Source organism: Sebastes fasciatus, chromosome 15 (genome assembly GCF_043250625.1).
Source record: "Sebastes fasciatus isolate fSebFas1 chromosome 15, fSebFas1.pri, whole genome shotgun sequence".
Lineage (NCBI taxonomy): Eukaryota > Metazoa > Chordata > Actinopteri > Perciformes > Sebastidae > Sebastes > Sebastes fasciatus.
In genome coordinates this window covers 23,726,741-23,753,856 of record NC_133809.1, presented here as the reverse complement: position 1 = coordinate 23,753,856, position 27,116 = coordinate 23,726,741, and the positions used below count along the sequence as shown (strand labels likewise).

Sequence of the window (27,116 nt, the reverse complement as noted above, 5' to 3'; positions counted from 1 at the left end):
TGGGGTTTGTTTTCTGGTTTTATTGTGTTGTGTGTCACAGATACAGCATTTACGTGTCTACAGCGTTGTCTGTCATGTCTCTGAACGCTCTATTTAAAGTGTCAGTCAAGTAGTTTTCCCCTTAAATTGACTCAGACCATCCAAATTATATCAGTGTTTGTTTAACTTGGCAGACAGCGCTGTAATGGGCTCCAGCATTTGTCCCTGAGCAGTGCTTCTGCCTGTTTTTTTAAGAATTTTTAATAAAGGATACAATATTGCAGTTAAACAACAGGCACACTAAATTAAATGATACCATACCATATAAGAACATATAATAACAGTTGATGTTTGGCACTGTGAGATTTTATGGAGAAGAAATTACAGTTCATGATTGCTCTCTGTTTTTCCTACGGACGCTGAGAGCTGCCATGATTGGACCCAATTATTCATTATTATCATGATCTTGGGAACACAAAAGCTGATCAAGCAGCATCCTTGTTTAGGTACTAGATGTACTGTGTTTAATCCTGATTCAATCTTTCAATCTGACAATATGTACAAATGACCTTGGTCACTCTTGGCCTCTATAGGTTTCAAAACTGAAATCTCAAATTACAGGTATCCTTAACTGAACCACACTTTGTCAACGTTTCAGAATAAAATGTAACGTTATTTTGACTGTTGATTCTTGACAACTACTACAAAATTTAGGCAAAAAATTTGAATTGACCCTTCCCTAAATCCCGCCCCTCGAACACAGACTGGCCAATCATAGTGAAACACGGGACACGAACAGTGTCGAAAACTAATGAAAAATCCTAAACTATAATTTTTGATCCTAAACTGTTTACTGAATCTGTTAAACTAAATGGCACATCCTCAACATGGGATTTAATAGATATTATAATAGAAACAAACAAATGAGGTTTTCATGAAATGTATGTCTTATACACTTGTCATATAAATAAACGTGCCTTGCCTTGCCTTGGCCACTGTCTTTCTCTGTTTAATCAGTGGAGGGAGGAAATGAGCATTGTAGAAAGTGGAAAGATCAGCAGAAAGTGTTTGGACACGCCCCACAACCCACACAGGCAGGGCCCGTCTTTGTGATTGGTCTAAACTGTGATAAAACCTGCTCTCACCTAACCTCGTGAATGAGTATCTGGTTGTTAAACAGCATGGCAACTGCAGGGAAGGTAAGCACGTCGACCTCTTCTCACATGCAATTATACAGTATCATAATAATGAATATCTGTAAAAGTCTGAATGGATTTGAGCTGTTCTACACATATAAACGCTGCTAGGATTGCCAGGACTTCCCCTCGGCTCAGTCAAGTGTTTGTGTTAACAGAAGGATTGCGTACAGTATGAGAGGACATTGGAGAGTTTTGTGTGTCTCTTGTTGGACTCTTTTGTTGAGGTTTCCTGTTGTCGCAACATGTCAGCACAATGGGTGAAAAAAAGGTTAAAGTTTGCTTTGAGGACAGTTGTTTATGGGTCTGTTGTATTCAGCCTGTTGAGAAACAGAGTAGAAGAACTGATGGTGAACTGACTCTGATTCCAAAGAAAGTTGCAATGTGTTTTCCACATATAAGTCCAACTATAATAAAATTGCATTGATTTGTGTGCTGCAGCATATCGGCTCTATAAATCAATTGTCAAAACCAAAAGGGAGAAATTAATATTTTTTTGGTTTCATGAAGCCCTGTAGTTTTGCATTAATTTGACGGAATCTCTCGTCTACGTTAATGGAGACCGTATTTCAATACAGCCAATCAAATCTTACATAAAGCAGTAACGTCAGCGTTCTATCACACTGAGCCTTATAAACATTAACCGGGGAAAAGTGCACTGCTAACGTCAGTTTGCAGGCTGGATAACCGATTAGCTGCTCAGCTGCAGCACATCAGCATGTAAACTGTTATAGTAAATGGACTTGCATTTATACAGTACATGTCAGCTGCCATGCAAGGTGCCAACTTTGCCCATCAGGATCTATGGCTAAGTCTTCGACATGTGACCAAAGCAGCCGGGTATCGAACCACCGACTTCCCGATTGGTGGACGACCTGCTCTACCCTCTGAGCCACAGACACATCCAGTAACACTTTACAATAAGAAACACAAAAATGCGAGTAGTTAACTGGAGAACGAATGAGGAACTAACTGCTAGGGAACATTAGTTAATGAGTCCAACTCCAAATCAATTGTTATAGAGTAGGTAATGATTTGTCAATGATTAGTTATTGATTACGTAATTAAAAAGCGAAGGAGGATCTAAATTCTTGGGACTAAAGCGATGTGCTTTTGTGCTGGCATGTTCAACTTCCTAATATTCATGGATGTGAATACTGATGTATATGTTGTCTGAATATGATGAATAAAACATCTGCTAAAAATCCTGCTGTCTGTAATTTCTTAAAGGGACTATTTGTAACTTTGTACGCGCATAAATGTAGCGGGTCGTCACACATGCGCGCTCGCATATGCGCGTTCGCGTGTAGCCACTGTACCCTCCTCCTCTGCCTGCTCGCCTTCACTCAGACAGCTCAGCTCGCTCCACCTCTAGACGTGAACGCGCGCTCACTCCACACTGCAGAAGAGTTAGTTTAGCTCTGAGAATATCTAGTGAATGTACAGGGGACGTTTGTGCAGAAATAACTGCTGCAGCTCCTCCAAACCAACAGAGGTTTTCCGTGTCTTGTGAAGTGACGGAGCTCTACAGAGATTTACGTTGTCTTCTCGTTACCGACCGGGTGCCGGTGTCTCCTCTGCTCTCTCCGGCTGCGGGCGGAGAGAGCAGGGAGACACGCTGGAGAGCCCTGCTGCCTCAGCCTGCACTTAGGCAGGAAAAGCCAACACTAGGATCAGATCTAAATCATGTTCATGGAGAGACCTTCGTCTGGTCAGCTAACATTACTGCCAAGCAGCTGAAATATAGAGTGATATTGTGGTTTTAGCTGACTTGTGTCACCTCACTGTTTTGAGTGATGCTCGTTCAGGTGTATTGAGAGCGAGCGACGCTGACTTTCGTTGATTTCACGGCCACAGGTGTCGCTGTTAAGAAGCATTTCTGAAAGTTACAAATAGTCCCTTTAAGGAATTCATTGTAAAGTTAATGATGAAGTAATGAAGGACTCCTCAGTAACTACTCCGTTTTATGTTTCACTTTACTGGGGGGAGGGGGGGGGTTACACACAAGTAAGTAAGTAATCAGTAATTAAGGAGTCGTAACTATTTTTTTTGCCGCTCAGCAGCTGATTCAGAGTTAATCAGGAACGACTGATAAAAGTGGTCAGTATGATCAAGTCACATATATTCATGAACTAAATTAATATAGGATTTCCCAGTCTGTTCTCTAATAACTCATTATCTATAGTCCTCCATTGGTAATTATTACAGAAGTACTCATTAACGATCCATCAATTATCAAGTCGTGATTCGTTCCTCACTCATTTTATAATCATTAGCTACTCTAAAATTTGACTGGGAGTTACTCATTAGCTAGTAGTTCACTAGCAGTTCCTTCTTCATTCGTTCCCCATCAACTACTCACATGTTTGTGTCCCTGGTGTGGCCTTTACTCTTCAATACCACTAACAACACACTCTCTGCCACCGACAACCCTCTAGCGGCTGAGATGAAAAGGAACATTTCTTAATTTGTTTGTAAAATGACGTAAAATAAAGAAAACTGAAACTAGAGACCATCTTGCGATGGGATCACACCTGCCGCAACGCTAAATCGGTCCAGGTGCGTAAAGTGAGGGGGCCAAAGGCTTCCCCATTTCCTACCTCCCTACTTCGGGCACCCTTGCTCAGATCACACCCATCTTCAAAGTCAGACTTCATTTTGATCTCAGCTACACACCTGTAAAGTTTTGTGACTGCAACTTGCACAGTTGTGCCAAAATCTGTCCACAGACATAAAAAAGTTAAACACTTGACAAAGTCAATGATTGGAACCACTGTAAAAGCCCCCTGAGGACGTAATTGAGGTGACTCAACGAATACAGCTCGATACGAACGAGGGGTGCAGAGCCGTTTAGATAGCCGCTCACCTTCACCCACAATTCCCTCGCAGGTGTTATTAGATCAGGAGGACGAGAATAAAGGTGAAATAAATAAATTAGACCTCAACCACAGTCTTTGGAAATGTGAATAGGGTTTTTGTCCACACCTCCTGCTATGATATAACTCCACATAGAAGGAACCTGGGACCCTCTTGCTATGAGTGCTAAACTATCTCACCACCGTGCCACCCTAAATTCAAGATGAGTCATGAAAAATATGTTTGCATTTTACAGGAAGAGGAAAGAGATGATATTAAAATAAATAATTCTCAAATATGTTTTATTTATTTCAAATATTTTGCATTTAAAAAGAGATAAATGAACACAGGTACACAAGATTACATGCTTGCACCATCGAATAACGCCGCAGGTGGGTCTACATTGGAGTTAGTTGACAGCCCGGTTTGTCACATACTGTTGCAAAAGGATGCCTCTGTGCGTTGATTTCCGATGCTGAGTGCACTTACCAAACCTACCAGCATGAACCCTTATTATTTTGCAGACAATGCAAAGGCAGAGTACCTTAACTCACAAATAAGGGTCAAAGGTCAAGTTAGAGCTCCAGATTTTTTTTTTTTAGATAAATAACTTTAATAAAAGAAGAAGAATTGCCGCATTTCCAATATTCTGCCTACAATTCATTTGGCTGGACAACAAAAAAAAACTTGTTTAAGTATTTTGCCTTTGTAGGGCAGTATAGTTGCCATATTTTCCACACTGCTGACACTTGAGTGTCCCATACATTCGTGACTGTATATGTAATTTACTAACTCAAAAAGGTGAATTTAGTGGTTGCTCTTTAATGTTTGTTCCCATGTCTACACATCATAATTCTTTCAGTTTACTCTTTCCACAAAGAAAATATTCAGACTGTTTAACTAAACCTTCCCCTGGCAATAAATGGATTGAATCAGTTAACAGGGTTGTTATGTTGAGTGATTCCAGACCAGCTGAAGCTCCTGGATGTTGTGTTATGGGCGCACCAGTCCAGAGGTGCAGTAGCATAAGAAGGTTGGGAATCCCCCATGGTGGAGGAAGTGGAGGTGCAAGTTTATGAATTGTTTCACATTCACTAATCAGATAAGAGTTTGTGAGTTCACCAATGAAGTTGGAACATGTTAAACTCCTCAAGTTCACTCCATGTTTACGTTATACCAGATTCCTTACACTGTAAAATAAATATATTAAGTCAGCTCTTCTTTTTTATTATTTATTTTGAACAAGTTAACAATACAATAATACAAATGAACAGTAATATTTCAAATTTAAAAGATCCTTTTCTCATTAACTCAATGTAATTAAATGGTAATTAAGTGTGCCAGTTTAAAGTCAGGTCAACAGCCAGCGTCATCGTCGTAGTTGCAGCTGATAGCTTGGCTAGCTGGTATCTTAGATGTCAGGGTTTGGCAATGTTTATGTAAATAATATTTATGTAAAATATATTTTTTCTCCGGTTTCCTCCCACAGTCCAAAGACATGCAGGTTAGGTTCATTGTTGACTCTAAATTGCCCGTAAGTGTGAATGTTCAAGATTCAAGAGTTTTATTTGTCACGTACTCATACAGGATGTGCAGTGAAATGCAAAGTGGCAGTGCTCACAGGATTGCGCAAAGAACAACTATACAAATATATTTAAAATGTAATACAAATTGAAGGGACAAAGGTATTATATTTACAATAGGAGGGGTCAGTATGCAATGTGGAATATAAATATACAGTGCCTTCAGAAAGTATTCAGACCCCTTCCCTTTTTTCACATTTTGTTATGTTGCAGCCTTATGCTAAAATCAATAAAATATGTTTTTCCTTCATCAATCTACACTCAATACATCATAATGACAAAGTGGAAACAGAATTTTAGAATTTTTTGCAAATTTATTAAAAAGGACAAACTGAAATATCACATTGACATAAGTATTCAGACCCTTTACTCAGTACTTAGTTGAAGCACCTTTGGCAGAGATTACAGCATTGAGTCTTCTTGGTTTTGGATTTGGGGGAGTTTCTGCCATTCTTCTCTGCAGATCCTCTCCAGCTCTGTCAGGTTGGATGGGAACCGTTGGTGCACAGCCATTTTCAGGTCTCTCCAGAGATGTTCGATTGGGTTCAAGTCAGGACTCTGGCTGGGCCACTCACGGACATTCTCAGAGTTGTCCCTAAGCCACTCCTCTGTTATCTTGGCTGTGTGCTTAGGGTAGTTGTCCTGTTGGAAAATGAACCTTCGCCCCAGTCTGAGGTCCAGAGCGCTCTGGAGCAGGTTTTCAACAAGGATGATTCAGGCCACTGTGCTCATTGGGACCTTCAATGCTGCAGAAATTTTTCTGTACCCTTCCCCAGATCTGTGCCTCAATACAATCCTGTCTCGGAGGTCTACAGACAATTCCTTAGACTTCAAGGCTTGGTTTGTGCTCTGACATGCACTGTCAACTGTGGGACCTTATATAGACAGGTGTGTGCCTTTCCAAATCATGTCCAATCAACTGAAATTACAACAAGTGGACTCCAATCAAGTTGTAGAAACATCTCAAGGATGATCAGTGGAAACAGGATGCACCTGAGCTAAATTTTGAGTGTCATGGCACAGGCTGTGAATACTTATGTACATGTGAACTTTTCGTTTTTTATTTTTAATAAATTTTCAAAAACTTAAAAAAAACTTTTTTCACGTTATCATTATGGTGTATTGTGTGTAGAATGAAGCCTGGGGAAAGAAACTCCCTCTCAGTCTTTCTGTTTTGGCAGCGTGGCTGCGGAGGCGCTTGCCTGACCGTAGCAGCTGGGACTGTCCATTGTTTGGGTGGTGAGGATCCTTCATAATCCTACAGGCTCTGGTTCTACACCTCCTGGTGTACAAGTCCTACAGGAGGGGTAGTGTGGTTCCAGTAGTGCGTTCGGCCCAACGCACTACTCTCTGCAGAGCCCTCCTGTCCTGCGCGGAGCTGTTGCCAAACCAGGCAGTGATGCTTCCTGTCAGGATGCTCTCTACAGCTCCAGAGTAGTAGTAATTTCTTCAGCTGTCAGCGGTGGTAAAGGCGCTGCCTTGCCTTTCTTACCAGAGTGTCTGTGTGAAGACCATGTCAGATCCTCCGTGATGTGGACTCCCAGGTATTTGTAGCTGCTCACCCTCTCCATAGTAGTCACCATCCTCAGCGGCTTGTACGTCAGTTGTTGTGCTCTCCTAAAGTCCACAATCAGCTCCTTAGCCTTTGTGACGTTCAAGAGGAGGCTATTGTCCTGGCACCAGAGTGACAGGTTCAGCCACCTCCTCCAGGTAGGCCTTCTCATTGTTGTCGGAGATCAGACCCATCACCACCACTGTGTCGTCCGCAAACTTTATGATGGAGTTGGAGCTGAACCTGGCCAAACAGTCATGTTTGCACAGTAGGGGGCTGAGGACGCAACCCTGGTGGGGATCCTGTGTTGTAACTGTGATCCAGTTACCCCTAACCAATGGTAGTCTCAAAGTAATGTCACACCATTCAAAGTCCCTGCCCATCTGAATGTTTGCCAAACTGGTTTCTACTGGCACAATATAAAAACAGATGTCAAGGACCTCTTGTTCTCTCCTCCCTAATCCCGTCCTGCTGCAGCTGTACTCCTCTCATAACTCCTCTCTGCAAAAATGGCCACAGCTGGTAAGGTAAGTATATAATCCAACATGTGGACATTCATATTTTGAGGTGTTTTTTAGTTTTTTCTTTAACCCTCATCCTACCGACTGGGGTCACCGCAGACCCCGGAGGTCTACTTTTTGTCATATCTCACAGGTGCTTTATTTTATCAAATGCAATTTTTCATGACTTTGTAAATGTATTTGTTCCTAATGACTTCATATCATTGTTTTCTGTTTCTGTTTTAATTAATGTTTTTAAAAGACCAATGTATTGCAGTTAAAATGCATAAAATAGAATAGATGGTCCAAATGTATGGGTCTTAATTTAAAGTATCACAGACTATCAGGGGGTAGGGACACTCAGTCAGTCATTGTGAAGAAGACGGACACAAATTTCATTATATAACTAATAATGTTTTGAGAAGAAATAAGTTAACATTTAGCTATGATGGTTGAAAGGATCTGATTGTTACTCAGTCAAGTGTTTGTGTTAACAGAAGGATTGCGTACAGTATGAGAGGACATTGGAGAGTTTTGTGTGTCTCTTGTTGGACTCTTTTGTTGAGGTTTCCTGTTGTCGCAACATGTCAGCACAATGGGTGAAAAAAAGGTTAAAGTTTGCTTTGAGGACAGTTGTTTATGGGTCTGTTGTATTCAGCCTGTTGAGAAACAGAGTAGAAGAACTGATGGTGAACTGACTCTGATTCCAAAGAAAGTTGCAATGTGTTTACCACATATAAGTCCAACTATAATAAAATTGCATTGATTTGTGTGCTGCAGCATATCGGCTCTATAAATCAATTGTCAAAACCAAAAGGGAGAAATTAAGGGTTAGTACCCACGTGACTTCCGTTCTTCAATTCAAAACGAATAATGAGAAAAGGAATTCGCAAAAACAAACAAACGGGGTCTGGGTATCATCGGATATTCCGTTTTTCCTTTGGAATTCAGAAAGGAAAAGCTGGGTTGAGGGCGTGCTTCAGCTTAAAAACCAAGTGCGACTGACAGTTTAATTTGGGTTTGTATTATTTAGAATTTTTTGCAAATTTATTAAAAAGGACAAACTGAAATATCACATTGACATAAGTATCCACAATCCACAGACATAAAAAAGTTAAACACTTGACAAAGTCAATGATTGGAACCACTGTAAAAGCCCCCTGAGGACGTAATTGAGGTGACTCAACGAATACAGCTCGATACGAACGAGGGGTGCAGAGCCGTTTAGATAGCCGCTCACCTTCACCCACAGTTCATGATTGCTCTCTGTTTTTCCTACGGACGCATCAGTCCCTAGGCAGCATAAAAAACTTGCTAGACTGGTAGAGATGTGTTGAATACAATGTTTCAGGAGGAAACATCCATAGAAACATCTCAAGGATGATCAGTGGAAACAGGTTTAGGTCACATTACCTAACCTTGAGTGTCCAAGAGTCAGTTCTGTTTGTTACTTTAGGTTAACAAACAGAAATTGGTTAACTCTGTGCAATATTTGATTAATGACCGTATATAGAGGTGCAATATCAATCTACACTCAATACATCATAATGACAAAGTGGAAACAGAATTTTAGAATTTTTTGCAAATTTATCACCCTGAGTTATGCCCTTAGAAGCTAATAATTGAGAGACAGTTATTGAGCAATCATGAAACAATACAACAGTTTTCAGCTTCCCTTATAAGCAGGTTATTTCAGGTCATTGTAAGCACTTTTGTACATAATAAATCCAACAGTTCACTAAAAAACTGAAATCATTAACTTTCTGTATTCTGTTTGGTGGTTTATGAGGCTTTTCAATAATTTCTAGTCTATTTTTTGAACGAAATAGATACATTGTATTGTTGTTGCACTGTTTTGTTCCTTGAGGAGGTGATTCGGTCGCACTGTCATGACAATAGAACTGTACTGAAAGCCTTTCCTTTACTCGGGTGACTCTTTACAGCCGTCTGAAGACAGCAGGTTGTCCAGTTTTATTTACATAAACATTGCCAAACCCTGACATCTAACCAAGATTAATATAAATTTCTCCCATTTGGTTTCGACAATTGATTTATAGAGCCGATATGCTGTAGCACACAAAAATCATAGTGTGAGTTTTAAACCACAAACGAAAAACGGAATCACGTGGTGCTCTGTTTGTTTTTTGTTTCCAAACGAAAAACGAAAAAATCTTGTATTAAACTTGAATATCTCTTATGTTTTTCCTTTGGAATTCAGAAAGGGAGGAGTGGACTTCTCCCTGGAATGTGTTGGGAATGTGGGAGTCATGGACCGGTCATTCTTTCAGGAGACAAGGTCATCCCTCTGTCCGTCGCCCAGTGTAGAGAATGTCGCTTCTGTAAGAGTCCAAAGTCGAACCAGTGTGAGAATGGATGGTGAGCTCAATAACAACTCATATCCTGCCTTCCACTCCATTGTCTCCTCAGTCTGAACCGACTTGATTAATTACTTCAGTAATTAAGGAGTCGTAACTATTTCAGCTCCTGGATGTTGTTTTCCCAAGATCATGATAATGATCTTACAATAGAAATACAGCATTTACGTGTCTACAGCATTGTCTGTCATGTCTCTGAACGCTCTATTTAAAGTGTCATTGAAAGCAACACAGCGGTCTCATTGTGGAGAAACATTCAGGACCGTCCGGATGCTGTGGAACCAAAATAAAAAAAAAACGAGTGCGACTGACTTTGTGAACCCCAAAGATCACAGTAAACCCATCAACCAGGTGCTGTCTGACATGACCAACGGAGGAGTGGACTTCTCCCTGGAATGTGTTGGGAATGTGGGAGTCATGGACCGGTCGTTCAATTCAGTTGTCTTTCAGGAGACAAGGTCATCCCTCTGTCCGTCGCCCAGTGTAGAGAATGTCGCTTCTGTAAGAGTCCAAAGTCGAACCAGTGCCTATCTGGCCCACACTACAGCCCTTCAGACACGGTGTCACACTAGCCAGTGTTTGTCTGGCTAGCTTCTCCAGGGAGAAGCTTTTTATTCCATGCTAAAAAGATATAACACTGTGCACCTGAGCTAGGAGGAGGGTACAGCGGCTACACTCGAACGCGTGTAGCCGCTGTACCCATATTAATAACTCAGGCTTTGAACTACACCCATATCACAGCTGCCTACGATACTGTTTGGCACAAAGGCCTCCTGCTAAAACTCACATTAAGTGTCAGGAGTGGTGACCTCTGACCCCTACGGTGGGTAACGTCACAGAAGGCCCACTCATAAAATGCACTGACTTCACTGGTACAGTCTTAAAAGACCAATGTATTGCAGCCTATAGCCTGTATTGCCTGTACAGCCTGTATTGCCTGGCTTTTTTAGCAGGAGGTGTGGTTTTGTCCACACCTCCTGCTATAGTGATATCAGATCCTAGCACCGACAAATTGCATAAGGTGTTTTGTGGACTGTGTTAAGCAGAGTCAGCACAGCGTCGTCTGGGACTCTGCACCAAAGACAGTAACCAAACAATGAAAACACGAAGACAATTAAGGGGACAGGCTGACTAGAGTGTTCACTGTCAGGGGGTTCAGCAGTTTATTTTTATTTAGCATGGTTTTGTGTGCTCACGTTATCAGTGCATGTTGACACATGCACTGTACCGCACTGAAAAGTCCACTGAGAACGGTCTGTGTAAATACTAACTTCCACACCAAGTGCTCAAGCTATAAAGACAGACAGTCACACCTTGAGGTGGACAGCCAGTCCACGCCTTTACTTGAAAAGTTTACCAACTTCTTTTGTGTAAACAGTGTCAAAGCTCTTTGTCAATCAGATGTATTTGTCTTTTTTTTCTCCACACAATACAGGAGCACACAAGAATCTCAAATGAATAATATTTGTGTACGCAATATTCCAGCACATATTTAACCCTTATCCTACCAACCTATTTAATGTACAAATTAACCTCACCCTGAGTTTCAGAGTGTTTTTTCTTTAACCCTCATCCTACCGACTGGGGTCACCGCAGACCCCGGAGGTCTACTTTTTGTCATATCTCACAGGTGCTTTATTTTATCAAATGCAGTGTCACTGAATATCAGCCAGGTCAGTTTCAATTGGTACAACATGTCTGTGTATTGAGTACTAAAATAAGAGCGACAGAGTCCCAGACGACGCTGTGCTGACTCTGCTTAACACAGTCCACAAAACACCTTATGCATCCTAAAGGTTATATCAATGATAACGTGCTGGACATTTGCACCCGGTCGGTAACGAGAAGACTTTGACCAAACAAAGGCCAAGAGTGACCAAGGTCATTTGTACATATTGTCAGATTGAAAGATTGAATCAGGATTAAACACAGCACATCTAGTACCTAAACAAGGATGCTGCTTAATGAGCTTTTGTTTTCCCAAGATCATGATAATGATGAATAATTCGATCCAACCATGGCAGCTCTCAGCTTCCGTAGCAAAAAAAACAGAGAGCAATCATGAAAATGCGCATGATCTTGTCTGTAGACCTCCGAGACAGGATTGTATTGAGGCACAGATCTGGGGAAGGGTACAGAAAAATTTCTGCAGCATTGAAGGTCCCAATGAGCACAGTGGCCTGAATCATCCTTGTTGAAAACCTGCTCCAGAGCGCTCTGGACCTCAGACTGGGGCGAAGGTTCATTTTCCAACAGGACAAGTGTGAACTGAATCCTATATTAATTTAGTTCATTAGTTCATGAATATATGTGACTTGATCATACTGACCACTTTTATCAGTCGTTCCTGATTAACTCTGAATCAGCTGCTGAGCGGCAAAAAAAATAGTTACGACTCCTTAATTACTGATTACTTACTTACTTGTGTGTAACCCCCCCCCTCCCCCCAGTAAAGTGAAACCGTAACAGTCCCCAGTAGTATTTGTTATATCTCATGTTGGGTAATTCCATGTGGTGTCACTGTCCTCTAGGTCATCAAGTGCAAGGCAGCAGTGGTCTGGGAGCCCAACCAGCCTTTGGTGATTGAGGACATCGAGGTCGCACCGCCCCAGGAAAACGAGGTCCGCATCAAGGTGAGAGACATTCACCATCACAACACACACCTGGACACACACAGTGTTATCTTTAACCCAAACTGTGTATCAGATAAGAAATTGGGGCGTCAGTTAATGGGGATCCTAATAGACTAAACTGTTGAGGACAAAGCTGATATGCGATAGGAGGTGTGAGATGAGATTGTGTAATGATTTGCCCTCTGAGGACATTTCTTTTCAAAGACAAGTACAAGTTGTGTCAGAAATGTATGACAAGTTAGAGTGGAATAAATCTTCTCATCTAAATCTCAGCAAGGAATAAACATGCAGGAAATATTTTCCCACGGTTACCGCTAACCAATGGTATTCTCAAAGTAAAGGCAAAGAAATTCGAAGTCCCTGCCCATCTGAATGTTTGCCAAACTGGTTTCTACGGACACAAAATAAAACCAGATGTCAAGTACCTCTTGTTTTCTCCTCCCTAATCCCGTCCTGCTGCAGCTGTACTCCTCTCTTAACTCCTCTCTCGCTTGTTTACTCAGATTTTTGCAGCAAAAATGGCCACAGCTGGAAAGGTAAGTATAATTCAACATGCGGTCATTGATATTTATGTGATGTTTTCATTAGTTTCATTGCAATATGTGCATGTGCATGAATATTGCCTATGTCACATGACACATCTTTGTATTTATGCACACACACACACACACATTAAAAATTACTGGAACAAAACATCAAAAAGATATTTAACAATATCACATTAATTTACATGAATTTGAGATTATTGTGTGCTCCTGTATTGTGTGCTGTTCACGTTAGTGCATGTGAAGCTGATTCAGGGGTGTAACAGAAAGTTGATACCTGAAATAAGCATGTATATGGTTTAAGATATGCAGGAACATTAACTATTTCACCTAAACAAAGTGAAATATCTTCATTTTACTGCAATAAAATGTGCAATTGTTATGTAATTGCTAAGTTTTAGGGTAGTTTAACCTGAAAATACTCCCTCTGTCTGTTACTTTCTATTCCCCCCCCACCCCTCTTGTCTCTGTAAAATGTCTCTTGTTCTGTTTTGACTTGGTGCACAATTTGACACTATCCAGACAGTTTTGTGTAACTGTTGATATTGGAAACGATGAGGGGATTGTAAGCTAAAATAAACAAAAGATGATAGTGGGATAATTCATCATGGGGCTGCTGTGGCTCAGAGGTAGAGCGGCTGGCCCATCAATCTGAAGGTCGGTGGTTCGATCTCCGGCTCCTACCGTCCACATGTTGAAGTGTCCTGCCATCAGTGTATGAATGTGTGTGTGTGTGAATGCTGACATATAGTGTCACAGCCTGGCTCTCAGGGCCATGGCAAATATGGAGACACACTCTGATAAATGTTTAAATCAATTCATTTATTTAACAAAAGAGAATGAAATATGCAAAAAAGAACTGTGTATATCAGCAGAATCATGGATGTAAGGTCTGGGTCTGGGTCTGGGTATCATCGGATATTCCGTTTTTCCTTTGGAATTCAGAAAGGAAAACGTTTTTTTATTTTTTCGTTTTAAACCAGAAAACGGCCGTTTTCTCGTTTTTCGTTTCTGAATCAAAAAATGAAAAACGAACCCAAACCGGGCCGTTTTTGCGAATTCCTTTTCTCATTATTCGTTTTTAATTGAAGAACGGAAGTCACGTGGGTTTTTTCGTTTTTTCGTTTTAAACCACAAACGAAAAACGGAATCACGTGGTGCTCTGTTTGTTTTTTGTTTCCAAACGAAAAACGAAAAAAAAAAATAAAAAAAAAACGATCCGATTTAGTTTCTTCAAGTTTCTTTCTGTCATTTTCTCTTCTGAATCGAGGAGCGGAGAACGGCAGTCACGTGACCAGGAAGTGAAGGCAAACATGTCAAAATAAAAGCCAAGAAGATAGTGTGGTCATATTATAAAAGTGTAACATTATTTAAGCACATGATTGAGGTAACAGTAGAAGATAAATAAGCTAAATAAATACATACTGTACCTAAAAAAGCCTAATTATATATCCTAGACACCTACACTGTGCCAAAATCATGGAAATTCACAATAATTAGGCCTGTGCTAAAAAAGCCAGGTACAAGTAAGCCAAATGATCTTTGGCCCATCGCAATAACCTCCATATTGTGTAAAACCATGGAACGAGTTCTTGCCAGCCACCTGACCAGCACAGTGGCTACTAAGCTAGATCTGCTCCAGTTCGCTTAAATAAGAGCGACAGAGTCCCAGACGACGCTGTGCTGACTGCTTAACACCGTCCACAAAACACCTTATGCATCCTAAAGGTTATGCCAGAGCTTTATTTGTGGATTTTAGCTCAGCTTTTAACTCAACGAAGACGCATATTCTCCTGAAAAGGCTCCTTGATCTCAACATCAACACAGGGTTAGTTGTGTGGATCAGAGGGTCTGTGTCAGGGAGAACATGTCAGACAGGCTGCCCACAAGGCTGTGTTCTTTCCTCTGTGCTATTCTCTCTTTTTACTAATGAATTTATGACCAATGAGAAACATTTTAGACTGTTTAAGTATGTGGATGACATGGCCTTAGTTGGCCTTTTACAGGAAACAGGCCCACTAGGTGAAGTTGCCTATCTGGCCCACACTACAGCCCTTCAGACACGGTGTCACACTAGCCAGCTAGAAATCAATGTGGCCGAGACGAAAGAATTAATCATGTGCTGCACAAAACAACATTTGATCACAGAGCCAGTTTCACTTGATGGCCAACATGTTGAAACTGTGGAACACTTTAAATACCTCGGTACAGTCCTGGACACCCAGGTGAGCTTCTCTGAAAATACAGAGTATATCTTCAAGAGATGCTCACAGCGACTTTATCTTCGAAGGAAACTTAGTGGCCTCGGTGTCAGTCGGCAGATTTTAGAATTAGTGTACAAAACTATTGTTGAGAGGATTTTAACCTTTAACCTTCCTGCCTGGTACGGTCACCTACAATGTAGATAGAAGAATAAACTGTCTAGAATTGTGTCAATGGCAGGCAAAATAGGTGGTAAACCCCAAAAGCCCTTGACTCAACTTTTTACAGAAAGGACGAGGAAGAAAGCGAGGAGCATCCTGGCAGATAGCTCCCATCCTCTCTGCAGCCAGTCGGGAGGCGCTATAGAGCCCCTCTGGCAACTAAACATGTGTTTAAAAAGTCTTTCATCCCAAATGCCATCAATACTCTTAACTCAACACAGTGACTGAGCAGATCTGAGCCACAGACACTGACATGAACTGTTTTTAATGTGTAACATAACCTGTCTCTGTTTTTTACTAACTGCTGTCTGTTGTTTTCTGTGTTTTGTGAGCCGAAGAGAAAAATCCACCCTGGTGGACAATAAAGTTTGATTGTATTGATCAGTTCATATTGAGGGGCCGTCAGCTTTACAATTTAGTTTGGAGGGAGATTCGGTACCAGTGAAGTCAGTGCATTTTATGAGTGGGCCTTCTGTGACGTTACCCACCGTAGGGGTCAGAGGTCACCACTCCTCAATCCCCAAGGATTTTCTTTTCAGTCAAATTTTCAATTTTGACGCATTTATAGATGAAAAGTCAAGTCAATAAACATGATCAATGATAGATAAGTATGGTTGATCAGCATGTTTGCCAACCTTCAGACATCATAGTCTAATATGAGGATTAATCAGCCTGAGTTCTGAAGGAACCGGCCCTCTACCTCCAAGAGGTCAGGGCACAGTTACGTGTTGGTTAATCTTGTGTGACAAAGAGATTTTCCAAACAGACGGGTTAAAGCATAATAATACAATTTATTCCGAACAATTAATGTTGCATAAGTAAGATAACAGAGTTTACAGAATTTTGGATCCAATCAACGTGTCCCTGACAACATACAATGCATGGGTCAGTTCGCGAAGTCTGAACCCCGAGCTATCCCTGATCCAGCGTTTTTATGGTTTACACAATATCAATAGTCATGAGCTTATGGCACGTGATGTTTTTGCTGCATATCTTCTTTTTTGTTTCTTCTTCTGACTCCATCCTCCCGTGACCTTGTGAAAAGAACAGAACATGCAGTCCCGTGTGCCTCCCCCCTGTCCTCGCCCTTGAGTAGTTCAAAGCCTCTCCAAATGCTGCCGGAGATTATTACAATGTGACTATATAGAAATCTACAGTCACCGAATCACCTCCTCAAGGAACAAAACAGTGCAACAACAACTGAACAGCCCAAAGTCCTTCATTCCTTCACCCTGAGTTATGCCCTTAGAAGCTAATAATTGAGAGACAGTTATTGAGCAATCATGAAACAATACAACAGTTTTCAGCTTCCCTTATAAGCAGGTTATTTCAGGTCATTGTAAGCACTTTTGTACATAATAAATCCAACAGTTCACTAAAAAACTGAAATCATTAACTTTCTGTATTCTGTTTGGTGGTTTATGAGGCTTTTCAATAATTTCTAGTCTATTTGGTATAATATGTAATTTAGTTAATTTGTTCGACATCATGATAAGGCTGATTTTTCAACCAGTGGTTATGACATTAATGCCAGCTAGACAGAATAAAGCTCTGTCTGTCATGACAATAGAACTGTACTGAAAGCCTTTCCTTTACTCGGGTGACTCTTTACAGCCGTCTGAAGACAGCAGGTATCTGTTAAATCTACAGTATCTAGAGTGATGGAGTGGCCTTCAGTCCAGTACAGTATTGTCATGACAGACAGAGCTTTATTCTGTCTAGCTGGCATTAATGTCATAATCGCTGGTTGAAAAATCATCATTATCATGATATAGAACTACTCGGCTACAGTCTTCCTAATGGAGTGCAAGGGATCAGGTGGAAGTGTCAGGTGTGTTGAAAGGATTAGCCACATAGTGCTTCTCACCTGCCGACATAAAGAAACAGCCCATAGTAAGGGTGTGAGAGAGAAAAGTGTCAATTATGTGAGAATTCTGTATAACATCTGTAGAGACCCTCCCTGTAATTTATCACACACTTTTTGGATAAAAGACATTCATGTGTTAATGAAAAGAACAAAACAAAAAAATATCTATGTATGTACTTATTTGTGTATTTATTTAGCCTATTTATCTTCTACTGTTACTTTGATCCTGTGCTTAAATAATGTTACACTTTTATAGAATGACCAAACTATCTTCTTGGCTTTTATTTTGACATGTTTGCCTTCACTTCCTGGTCACGTGACTGCCGTTCTCCGCACTTCGATTCAAAAGAGAAAATGACAGAAAGAAACTTGAAGAAACTAAATCGGATCGTTTTTTTAATTTGTTTTTTTCGTTTTTCGTTTGGAAACAAAAAACAAACAGAGCACCACGTGATTTCGTTTTTCGTTTGTGGTTTAAAACGAAAAAACGAAAAACCCACGTGACTTCCGTTCTTCAATTCAAAACGAATAATGAGAAAAGGAATTCGCAAAAACAAAAAAACGGCCCGGTTTGGGTTCGTTTTTCATTTTTTGATTCAGAAACGAAAAACGAGAAAACGGCCGTTTTCTGGTTTTTGGTTTAAAACGAAAAAATAAAAAAAAGTTTTTTCCTTTCTGAATTCCAAAGGAAAAACGGAATATCCGATGATACCCAGACCCCGTTTGTTTGTTTTTGCGAATTCCTTTTCTCACATTCAGGACCGTCCGGATGCTGTGGAACCAAAATAAAAGAGAAATGAGCAGATTCATTTATCTGTGTTGTTAATGCAAAACTACAGGGCGCCATCATGAAACCAAATGAAAATATAAATTTCTCCCTTTTGGTTTCGACAATTGATTTATAGAGCTGATATGCTGTAGCACACAAAAGTGCAATTTTATTATAGTTGGACTTACTGTATATTGGAATAGTAATTTCAACAGCTTTTGTTATATGAAAACTGATGATAATCCACTGAATAGTGTTGAGTGTCACTAAAAGCGACACAGCGGTCTTATTGTGGAGAAACATTCAGGACCGTCCGGATGCTGTGGAACAAGAGGAAAGTGAAATGATCAGATTTATATATTTGTGTTGTCGTTGAATCATGAATTGTGGAGAAAGTATAGGAGTGTTAATATACCATTCACCACGCTTCATCAGCTCAATGGCATCATTGACCTGGTCCAAAGTCATGTTGTGAGTGATGAATTCATCCAGCTTCACCTTCTTGTCCAGATAGGCTTTAACCATCTGAGGCACGCCATCCCTACCCTTAAAGCCTGAGCCACAAAAGAGCATGGAGTCTTCATCCAGAATACAACTAGCTAGAGAGTTGCAGAACATACGCCCACAACCATTTAGTTACCAGAGATTCATTAGTCAGTGGCGATGGTCATATTTGTCTCACCTCCAAATGTGGAGCCCTTCCATGTCCGTCCACCGATTAGTTGAATGGGCCGAGTAGCAACATCGTACAGGTCTGTCCAGCCAACCAGCACACTAACACCCCAACCTTTAACACAAGACTCTTACAGAAGCGACATTCTCTACACTGGGTGAGGAACAGAGGGATAACCTTGTCTCCTGAAAGACAAAATTGCCATGTGAAAGCCAAAGGAATTTAGGCCAACTTTTAGATGTGTGTAAAATAATATTATCTCTTACACAGAGAGGCCTCAGTTTACATCCCTTATACACTTCGACCCCAAATTGTCATTTTTACATTTTCTGTCAATGTACGGATTAAATTAACAAGACACAACTTAATTAATTAGCAGTGATCTTTAGAAGTTTTGATCACAAGAGCTGATTGTTTTTTAAAAAGTCAAGAAGATGGAATTTTGAATGAAATGTGACAGCCATATTGTTCACTTTGGACAGAACCAGGCTAGCTGTGTCCATTCTTTACGCTAAACTTAGCTAAACTAAGCACATCCCAGCTACGTAGGCTACTCAATACACAGACATGTTGTACCAATTGAAACTGACCTGGCTGATATTCAGTGACTCCAGGCCCGACGCTCTCTACGATGCCGGCTGCCTCGTGGCCGAGGACTACTGGGAAGCCGTCTTTATGCATCCTTTCAAAAAGGTGGTACAAGTCCGAATGGCACACTGCAGTCGCCACAATCTGCACCAAAGACAGTAACCAAACAATGAAAACACGAAGACAATTAAGGGGACAGGCTGACTAGAGTGTTCACTGTCAGGGGGTTCAGCAGTTTATTTTTATTTAGCGAATGCAAAGTCCTTGAGCCATGCAGTTGCCTCCTGGTCTGCTGTATGGAGGGTGTCTAACCCTCCTTTTAGACTGTGGAGCGGGTAAGCTTCAATGATGTGTTCCATTGTTTGCACCTCTCCACAGGCACACAATGGGCTTGGGCTGCTGCCCCATTTGTGAAGGCTGGCCAAGCAGGGGCCATGTCCGGACCTGAATCTATTAAGAGTTGACCACTGTATCCTTGGCAGGTTGGTGCCAGGGACCTGTTGGGTGGGGTCTGACACCAGATGTTTGTTTGGGACATCCTTGGACTCCCATTCCTTTTCCCAAGCTGATTGGGTGGTGAAGTCGGCTGGTGGGGTATTCTTCCATATCGGTCGTCTAGATGGAAGACGGGCAGTGGGTGGGTTGAAGATGTCTGCATGGATTGGTAGATGGGGAGAGTCTTTGACCTTTTGAAGCATCCTTTGAGTAGATGCTACTCGCCGGATATGTGGGGGGGTTATATTGGATAGGACAGGGAGCCAGGGGAGTGGTGTTGAACGAATAGTCCCGCTTATGATTCGCATGGTTGTGTTGAGCTGGGTGTCCACATGGTGTGTATGGGGTGACCTGGACCAAACAGGGGCACAGTATTCTGCTGCAGAGTAAGCAAGGGCCAGTGCCGAGGTGCGCAATGTGGGGGCTGCTGCCCCCCATTTTGAGCCAGCGAGCTTACAGAGCAGGTTGTTTCTAGTCTTCACCTTAGCTGCCGTTCCTTTCAGGTGTTCCTTGAAGGATAGGGTCCTGTCAAGTGTCACTCCCAGGTAAGTTGGGTTGAGGGCGTGCTTCAGCTTAAGTCCGCTGAGTTGGATATTTAGCTCTGAAGCAGCTTTTGCGTTGTTGAGGTGGAATACACTGGAGACTGTTTTAGCGGGGCTTGGTTTTAGGCGCCAGGTTTTGCAGTACTGGTCCAGCTTTGCGAGGTCTTCCGTGAGCACCTGTTCCAGAGAGTCAAAGTCTGGTGCTTGGGTTGCCAGACAGATGTCATCAGCGTAGATGAATTTACGGGATTTAGTGGTGGTAGGTCATTTGTGTAAAGGTTAAACAGGGTTGGGGCGAGGACTGACCCTTGTGGGAGCCCGTTTGACTGTTTTCTCTATGCACTCTTATTCTGTCCAAGGTGAACTCTGAACCTCCGGTTAGTTAGCAGAGTTTTAATAGTTGCTGTTGCCCAGGCAGGGAGTGCTTTTGTGAGTTTTAGCAGGAGGCCTTTGTGCCAAACAGTATCGTAGGCAGCTGTGAGGTCGAGGAATACTGTTCCTGTCTTCAGTTTGCGCTCAAAACCATTTTCGATGAAGGTGGTTAGGGCCAGTACTTGTTCTCCTGTGCTGCGGCCCTTGCGGAAACCGGCCTGGTCTACGCAAAGAATCTCTTCTACTCCTGGAGATATGCGTTGTAATGTAAGTACTAGCAACACTTTCACATTATATTGACACTTTTATATTGTTGTGAATATCAGTCACGATTATTCTGTGGTTGGTATCCTTCTCACATTTAGCGTTAATATCAAACATATCACTAAATGGTATGGCTAAGTAGTATTTTTATATAATGATACACTTTTGTGACTACCAGTGCACAACAGAGTGAGGCTGACAAAAACAAGTGCAGTAGTCCAGGAATAATATAAATTGACCTCACATCAATTGCAACAAAAACTATATTACTTGTAATGTACCCCTAAAGGCATCCTCTTCGACATACAGAAAGGGTGAATAATCTGGAGGGACAATCTTGAAATCCAGGAAATTAAAAAATGGCCACCATCCGCACAAGTGGCAATAATTATTTCATATTTGAAAAGGTTACAATCAGAGATGGGCAGTATTTCGTAGTTACTTGTATTTGAAATACAATTACTTTGGGATATTTGTATTTGACAGGGAAGATCTGGGTAGAATCAGACCAGACCAATGTTCATAATAATTCATTTATTTTTGCGCTCCGAGGAAAAAATGCAGCATGGTCAAATCTAGCAGGCACAACGATGTAGGCTTGTACAGTCATCAAAATATGTCTGAAAAGGTGTTTTTGGTATGTTAATATTTAGATGACTTTCAAAACTTTTCCATCATACAATTCCTTTTTCTCTCATTTAGAACATATTGAGGACACAAAATACATTGAGTTAGTTTTTGTCGCAATTTGTATGAGGTGTGGTTGACCCGCATTTTAGGTGAAATGCCTCGACTACAGTAACTGTCCAGCTGTGTGTTCTAATAGCGGACGTCTCTCACCTTCATGCGTATCTCATTGGCCTGGGGCGGGGCCACCTCAACCTCCTCAATCACCAAAGGCTTGTTGGGTTCCCAGGCCACTGCTGCCTTGCACTTGATGACCTACAGGGCAGTGACACCACATGAAATTAGTTTTGGAAGGCGAGTCCCCACAATGTAAAGGAAAAAAAGTTTTTTTATTTTTTCGTTTTAAACCAAAAACCAGAAAACGGCCGTTTTCTCGTTTTTCGTTTCTGAATCAAAAAATGAAAAACGAACCCAAACCGGGCCGTTTGTTTGTTTTTGCGAATTCCTTTTCTCATTATTCGTTTTTAATTGAAGAACGGAAGTCACGTGGGTTTTTCGTTTTTTTCGTTTTAAACCACAAACGAAAAACGGAATCACGTGGTGCTCTGTTTGTTTTTTGTTTCCAAACGAAAAAAGAAAAAAACAAATTAAAAAAACGACCCGATTTAGTTTCTTCAAGTTTCTTTCTGTCATTTTCTCTTTTGAATCGAAGTGCGGAGAACGGCAGTCACGTGACCAGGAAGTGAAGGCAAACATGTCAAAATAAAAGCCAAGAAGATAGTGTGGTCATATTATAAAAGTGTAACATTATTTAAGCACATGATCGAGGTAACAGTAGAAGATAAATAGGCTAAATAAATACATACTGTACCTAAAAAAGCCTAATTAATTATATATCCTAGACACCTACACTGTGCCAAAATCATGGAAATTCACAATAATTAGGCCTGTGCTAAAAAAGCCAGGCGCAAGTAAGCCAAATGATCTTTGGCCCATCGCAATAACCTCCATATTGTGTAAAACCATGGAACGAGTTCTTGCCAGCCACCTGACCAGCACAGTGGCTACTAAGCTAGATCTGCTCCAGTTCGCTTAAATAAGAGCGACAGAGTCCCAGACGACGCTGTGCTGACTCTGCTTAACACAGTCCACAAAACACCTTATGCATCCTAAAGGTTATGCCAGAGCTTTATTTGTGGATTTTAGCTCAGCTTTTAACTCAATGAAGACGCATATTCTCCTGAAAAGGCTCCTTGATCTCAACATCAACACAGGGTTAGTTGTGTGGATCAGAGGGTCTGTGTCAGGGAGAACATGTCAGACAGGCTGCCCACAAGGCTGTGTTCTTTCCTCTGTGCTATTCTCTCTTTTTACTAATGAATTTATGACCAATGAGAAACATTTTAGACTGTTTAAGTATGTGGATGACATGGCCTTAGTTGGCCTTTTACAGGAAACAGGCCCACTAGGTGAAGCTGCCTATCTGGCCCACACTACAGCCCTTCAGACACGGTGTCACACTAGCCAGCTAGAAATCAATGTGGTCAAACAACATTTGATCACAGAGCCAGTTTCACTTGATGGCCAACATGTTGAAACTGTGGAACACTTTAAATACCTCGGTACAGTCCTGGACACCCAGGTGAGCTTCTCTGAAAATACAGAGTATATCTTCAAGAGATGCTCACAGCGACTTTATCTTCGAAGGAAACTTAGTGGCCTCGGTGTCAGCCGGCAGATTTTAGAATTAGTGTACAAAACTATTGTTGAGAGGATTTTAACCTTTAACCTTCCTGCCTGGTACGGTCACCTACAATGTAGATAGAAGAATAAACTGTCTAGGATTGTGTCAATGGCAGGCAAAATAGGTGGTAAACCCCAAAAGCCCTTGACTCAACTTTTTACAGAAAGGACGAGGAAGAAAGCGAGGAGCATCCTGGCAGATAGCTCCCATCCTCTCTGCAGCCAGTCGGGAGGGGCTATAGAGCCCCTCTGGCAACTAAACATGTGTTTAAAAAGTCTTTCATCCCAAATGCCATCAATACTCTTAACTCAATACAGTGACTGAGCAGATCTGAGCCACAGACACTGACATGAACTGTTTTTAATGTGTAACATAACCTGTCTCTGTTTTTTACTAACTGCTGTCTGTTGTTTTCTGTGTTTTGTGAGCCGAAGAGAAAAATCCACCCTGGTGGACAATAAAGTTTGATTGTATTGATCAGTTCATATTGAGGGGCCGTCAGCTTTACAATTTAGTTTGGAGGGAGATTCGGTACCAGTGAAGTCAGTGCATTTTATGAGTGGGCCTTCTGTGACGTTACCCACCGTAGGGGTCAGAGGTCACCACTCCTCAATCCCCAAGGATTTTCTTTTCAGTCAAATTTTCAATTTTGACGCATTTATAGATGAAAAGTCAAGTCAATAAACATGATCAATGATAGATAAGTATGGTTGATCAGCATGTTTGCCAACCTTCAGACATCATAGTCTAATATGAGGATTAATCAGCCTGAGTTCTGAAGGAACCGGCCCTCTACCTCCAAGAGGTCAGGGCACAGTTACGTGTTGGTTAATCTTGTGTGACAAAGAGATTTTCCAAACAGACGGGTTAAAGCATAATAATACAATTTATTCCGAACAATTAATGTTGCATAAGTAAGATAACAGAGTTTACAGAATTTTGGATCCAATCAACGTGTCCCTGACAACATACAATGCATGGGTCAGTTCGCGAAGTCTGAACCCCGAGCTATCCCTGATCCAGCGTTTTTATGGTTTACACAATATCAATAGTCATGAGCTTATGGCACGTGATGTTTTTGCTGCATATCTTCTTTTTTGTTTCTTCTTCTGACTCCATCCTCCCGTGACCTTGTGAAAAGAACAGAACATGCAGTCCCGTGTGCCTCCCCCCTGTCCTCGCCCTTGAGTAGTTCAAAGCCTCTCCAAATGCTGCCGGAGATTATTACAATGTGACTATATAGAAATCTACAGTCACCGAATCACCTCCTCAAGGAACAAAACAGTGCAACAACAACTGAACAGCCCCAAGTCCTTCATTCCTTCACCCTGAGTTATGCCCTTAGAAGCTAATAATTGAGAGACAGTTATTGAGCAATCATGAAACAATACAACAGTTTTCAGCTTCCCTTATAAGCAGGTTATTTCAGGTCATTGTAAGCACTTTTGTACATAATAAATCCAACAGTTCACTAAAAAACTGAAATCATTAACTTTCTGTATTCTGTTTGGTGGTTTATGAGGCTTTTCAATAATTTCTAGTCTATTTGGTATAATATGTAATTTAGTTAATTTGTTCGACATCATGATAAGGCTGATTTTTCAACCAGTGGTTATGACATTAATGCCAGCTAGACAGAATAAAGCTCTGTCTGTCATGACAATAGAACTGTACTGAAAGCCTTTCCTTTACTCGGGTGACTCTTTACAGCCGTCTGAAGACAGCAGGTATCTGTTAAATCTACAGTATCTAGAGTGATGGAGTGGCCTTCAGTCCAGTACAGTATTGTCATGACAGACAGAGCTTTATTCTGTCTAGCTGGCATTAATGTCATAATCGCTGGTTGAAAAATCATCATTATCATGATATAGAACTACTCGGCTACAGTCTTCCTAATGGAGTGCAAGGGATCAGGTGGAAGTGTCAGGTGTGTTGAAAGGATTAGCCACATAGTGCTTCTCACCTGCCGACATAAAGAAACAGCCCATAGTAAGGGTGTGAGAGAGAAAAGTGTCAATTATGTGAGAATTCTGTATAACATCTGTAGAGACCCTCCCTGTAATTTATCACACACTTTTTGGATAAAAGACATTCATGTGTTAATGAAAAGAACAAAACAAAAAAATATCTATGTATGTACTTATTTGTGTATTTATTTAGCCTATTTATCTTCTACTGTTACTTTGATCCTGTGCTTAAATAATGTTACACTTTTATAGAATGACCAAACTATCTTCTTGGCTTTTATTTTGACATGTTTGCCTTCACTTCCTGGTCACGTGACTGCCGTTCTCCGCACTTCGATTCAAAAGAGAAAATGACAGAAAGAAACTTGAAGAAACTAAATCGGATCGTTTTTTTAATTTGTTTTTTTCGTTTTTCGTTTGGAAACAAAAAACAAACAGAGCACCACGTGATTCCGTTTTTCGTTTGTGGTTTAAAACGAAAAAACGAAAAACCCACGTGACTTCCGTTCTTCAATTCAAAACGAATAATGAGAAAAGGAATTCGCAAAAACAAAAAAACGGCCCGGTTTGGGTTCGTTTTTCATTTTTTGATTCAGAAACGAAAAACGAGAAAACGGCCGTTTTCTGGTTTTTGGTTTAAAACGAAAAAATAAAAAAAAGTTTTTTCCTTTCTGAATTCCAAAGGAAAAACGGAATATCCGATGATACCCAGACCCCGTTTGTTTGTTTTTGCGAATTCCTTTTCTCACATTCAGGACCGTCCGGATGCTGTGGAACCAAAATAAAAGAGAAATGAGCAGATTCATTTATCTGTGTTGTTAATGCAAAACTACAGGGCGCCATCATGAAACCAAATGAAAATATAAATTTCTCCCTTTTGGTTTCGACAATTGATTTATAGAGCTGATATGCTGTAGCACACAAAAGTGCAATTTTATTATAGTTGGACTTACTGTATATTGGAATAGTAATTTCAACAGCTTTTGTTATATGAAAACTGATGATAATCCACTGAATAGTGTTGAGTGTCACTAAAAGCGACACAGCGGTCTTATTGTGGAGAAACATTCAGGACCGTCCGGATGCTGTGGAACAAGAGGAAAGTGAAATGATCAGATGTATATATTTGTGTTGTCGTTGAATCATGAATTGTGGAGAAAGTATAGGAGTGTTAATATACCATTCACCACGCTTCATCAGCTCAATGGCATCATTGACCTGGTCCAAAGTCATGTTGTGAGTGATGAATTCATCCAGCTTCACCTTCTTGTCCAGATAGGCTTTAACCATCTGAGGCACGCCATCCCTACCCTTAAAGCCTGAGCCACAAAAGAGCATGGAGTCTTCATCCAGAATACAACTAGCTAGAGAGTTGCAGAACATACGCCCACAACCATTTAGTTACCAGAGATTCATTAGTCAGTGGCGATGGTCATATTTGTCTCACCTCCAAATGTGGAGCCCTTCCATGTCCGTCCACCGATTAGTTGAATGGGCCGAGTAGCAACATCGTACAGGTCTGTCCAGCCAACCAGCACACTAACACCCCAGCCTTTAACACAAGAC

The 27,116-nt window shown here is 41.1% G+C and overlaps 1 protein-coding gene and 2 pseudogenes across 1 annotated transcript; 1 reads left to right on the top strand and 2 right to left on the bottom strand.

Moving 5' to 3' along the window:
• The first annotated feature begins 13,137 nt into the window (after positions 1–13,137).
• LOC141783118 (alcohol dehydrogenase 1-like) overlaps positions 13,138–27,116 on the top strand; it is a 30,235-nt pseudogene continuing 16,256 nt past the window's right edge.
• Positions 18,389–26,356, bottom strand: LOC141784026 (alcohol dehydrogenase 1-like; annotated as a pseudogene).
• Positions 26,425–27,112, bottom strand: LOC141783119 (alcohol dehydrogenase 1-like; the record flags this gene model as incomplete). The annotated part of the gene is made up of 3 exons (XM_074660138.1): positions 26,425–26,635; positions 26,731–26,869; positions 26,998–27,112. Coding segments are annotated over 3 exons (288 nt in total), but the record flags the coding sequence as incomplete, so codon positions are not given.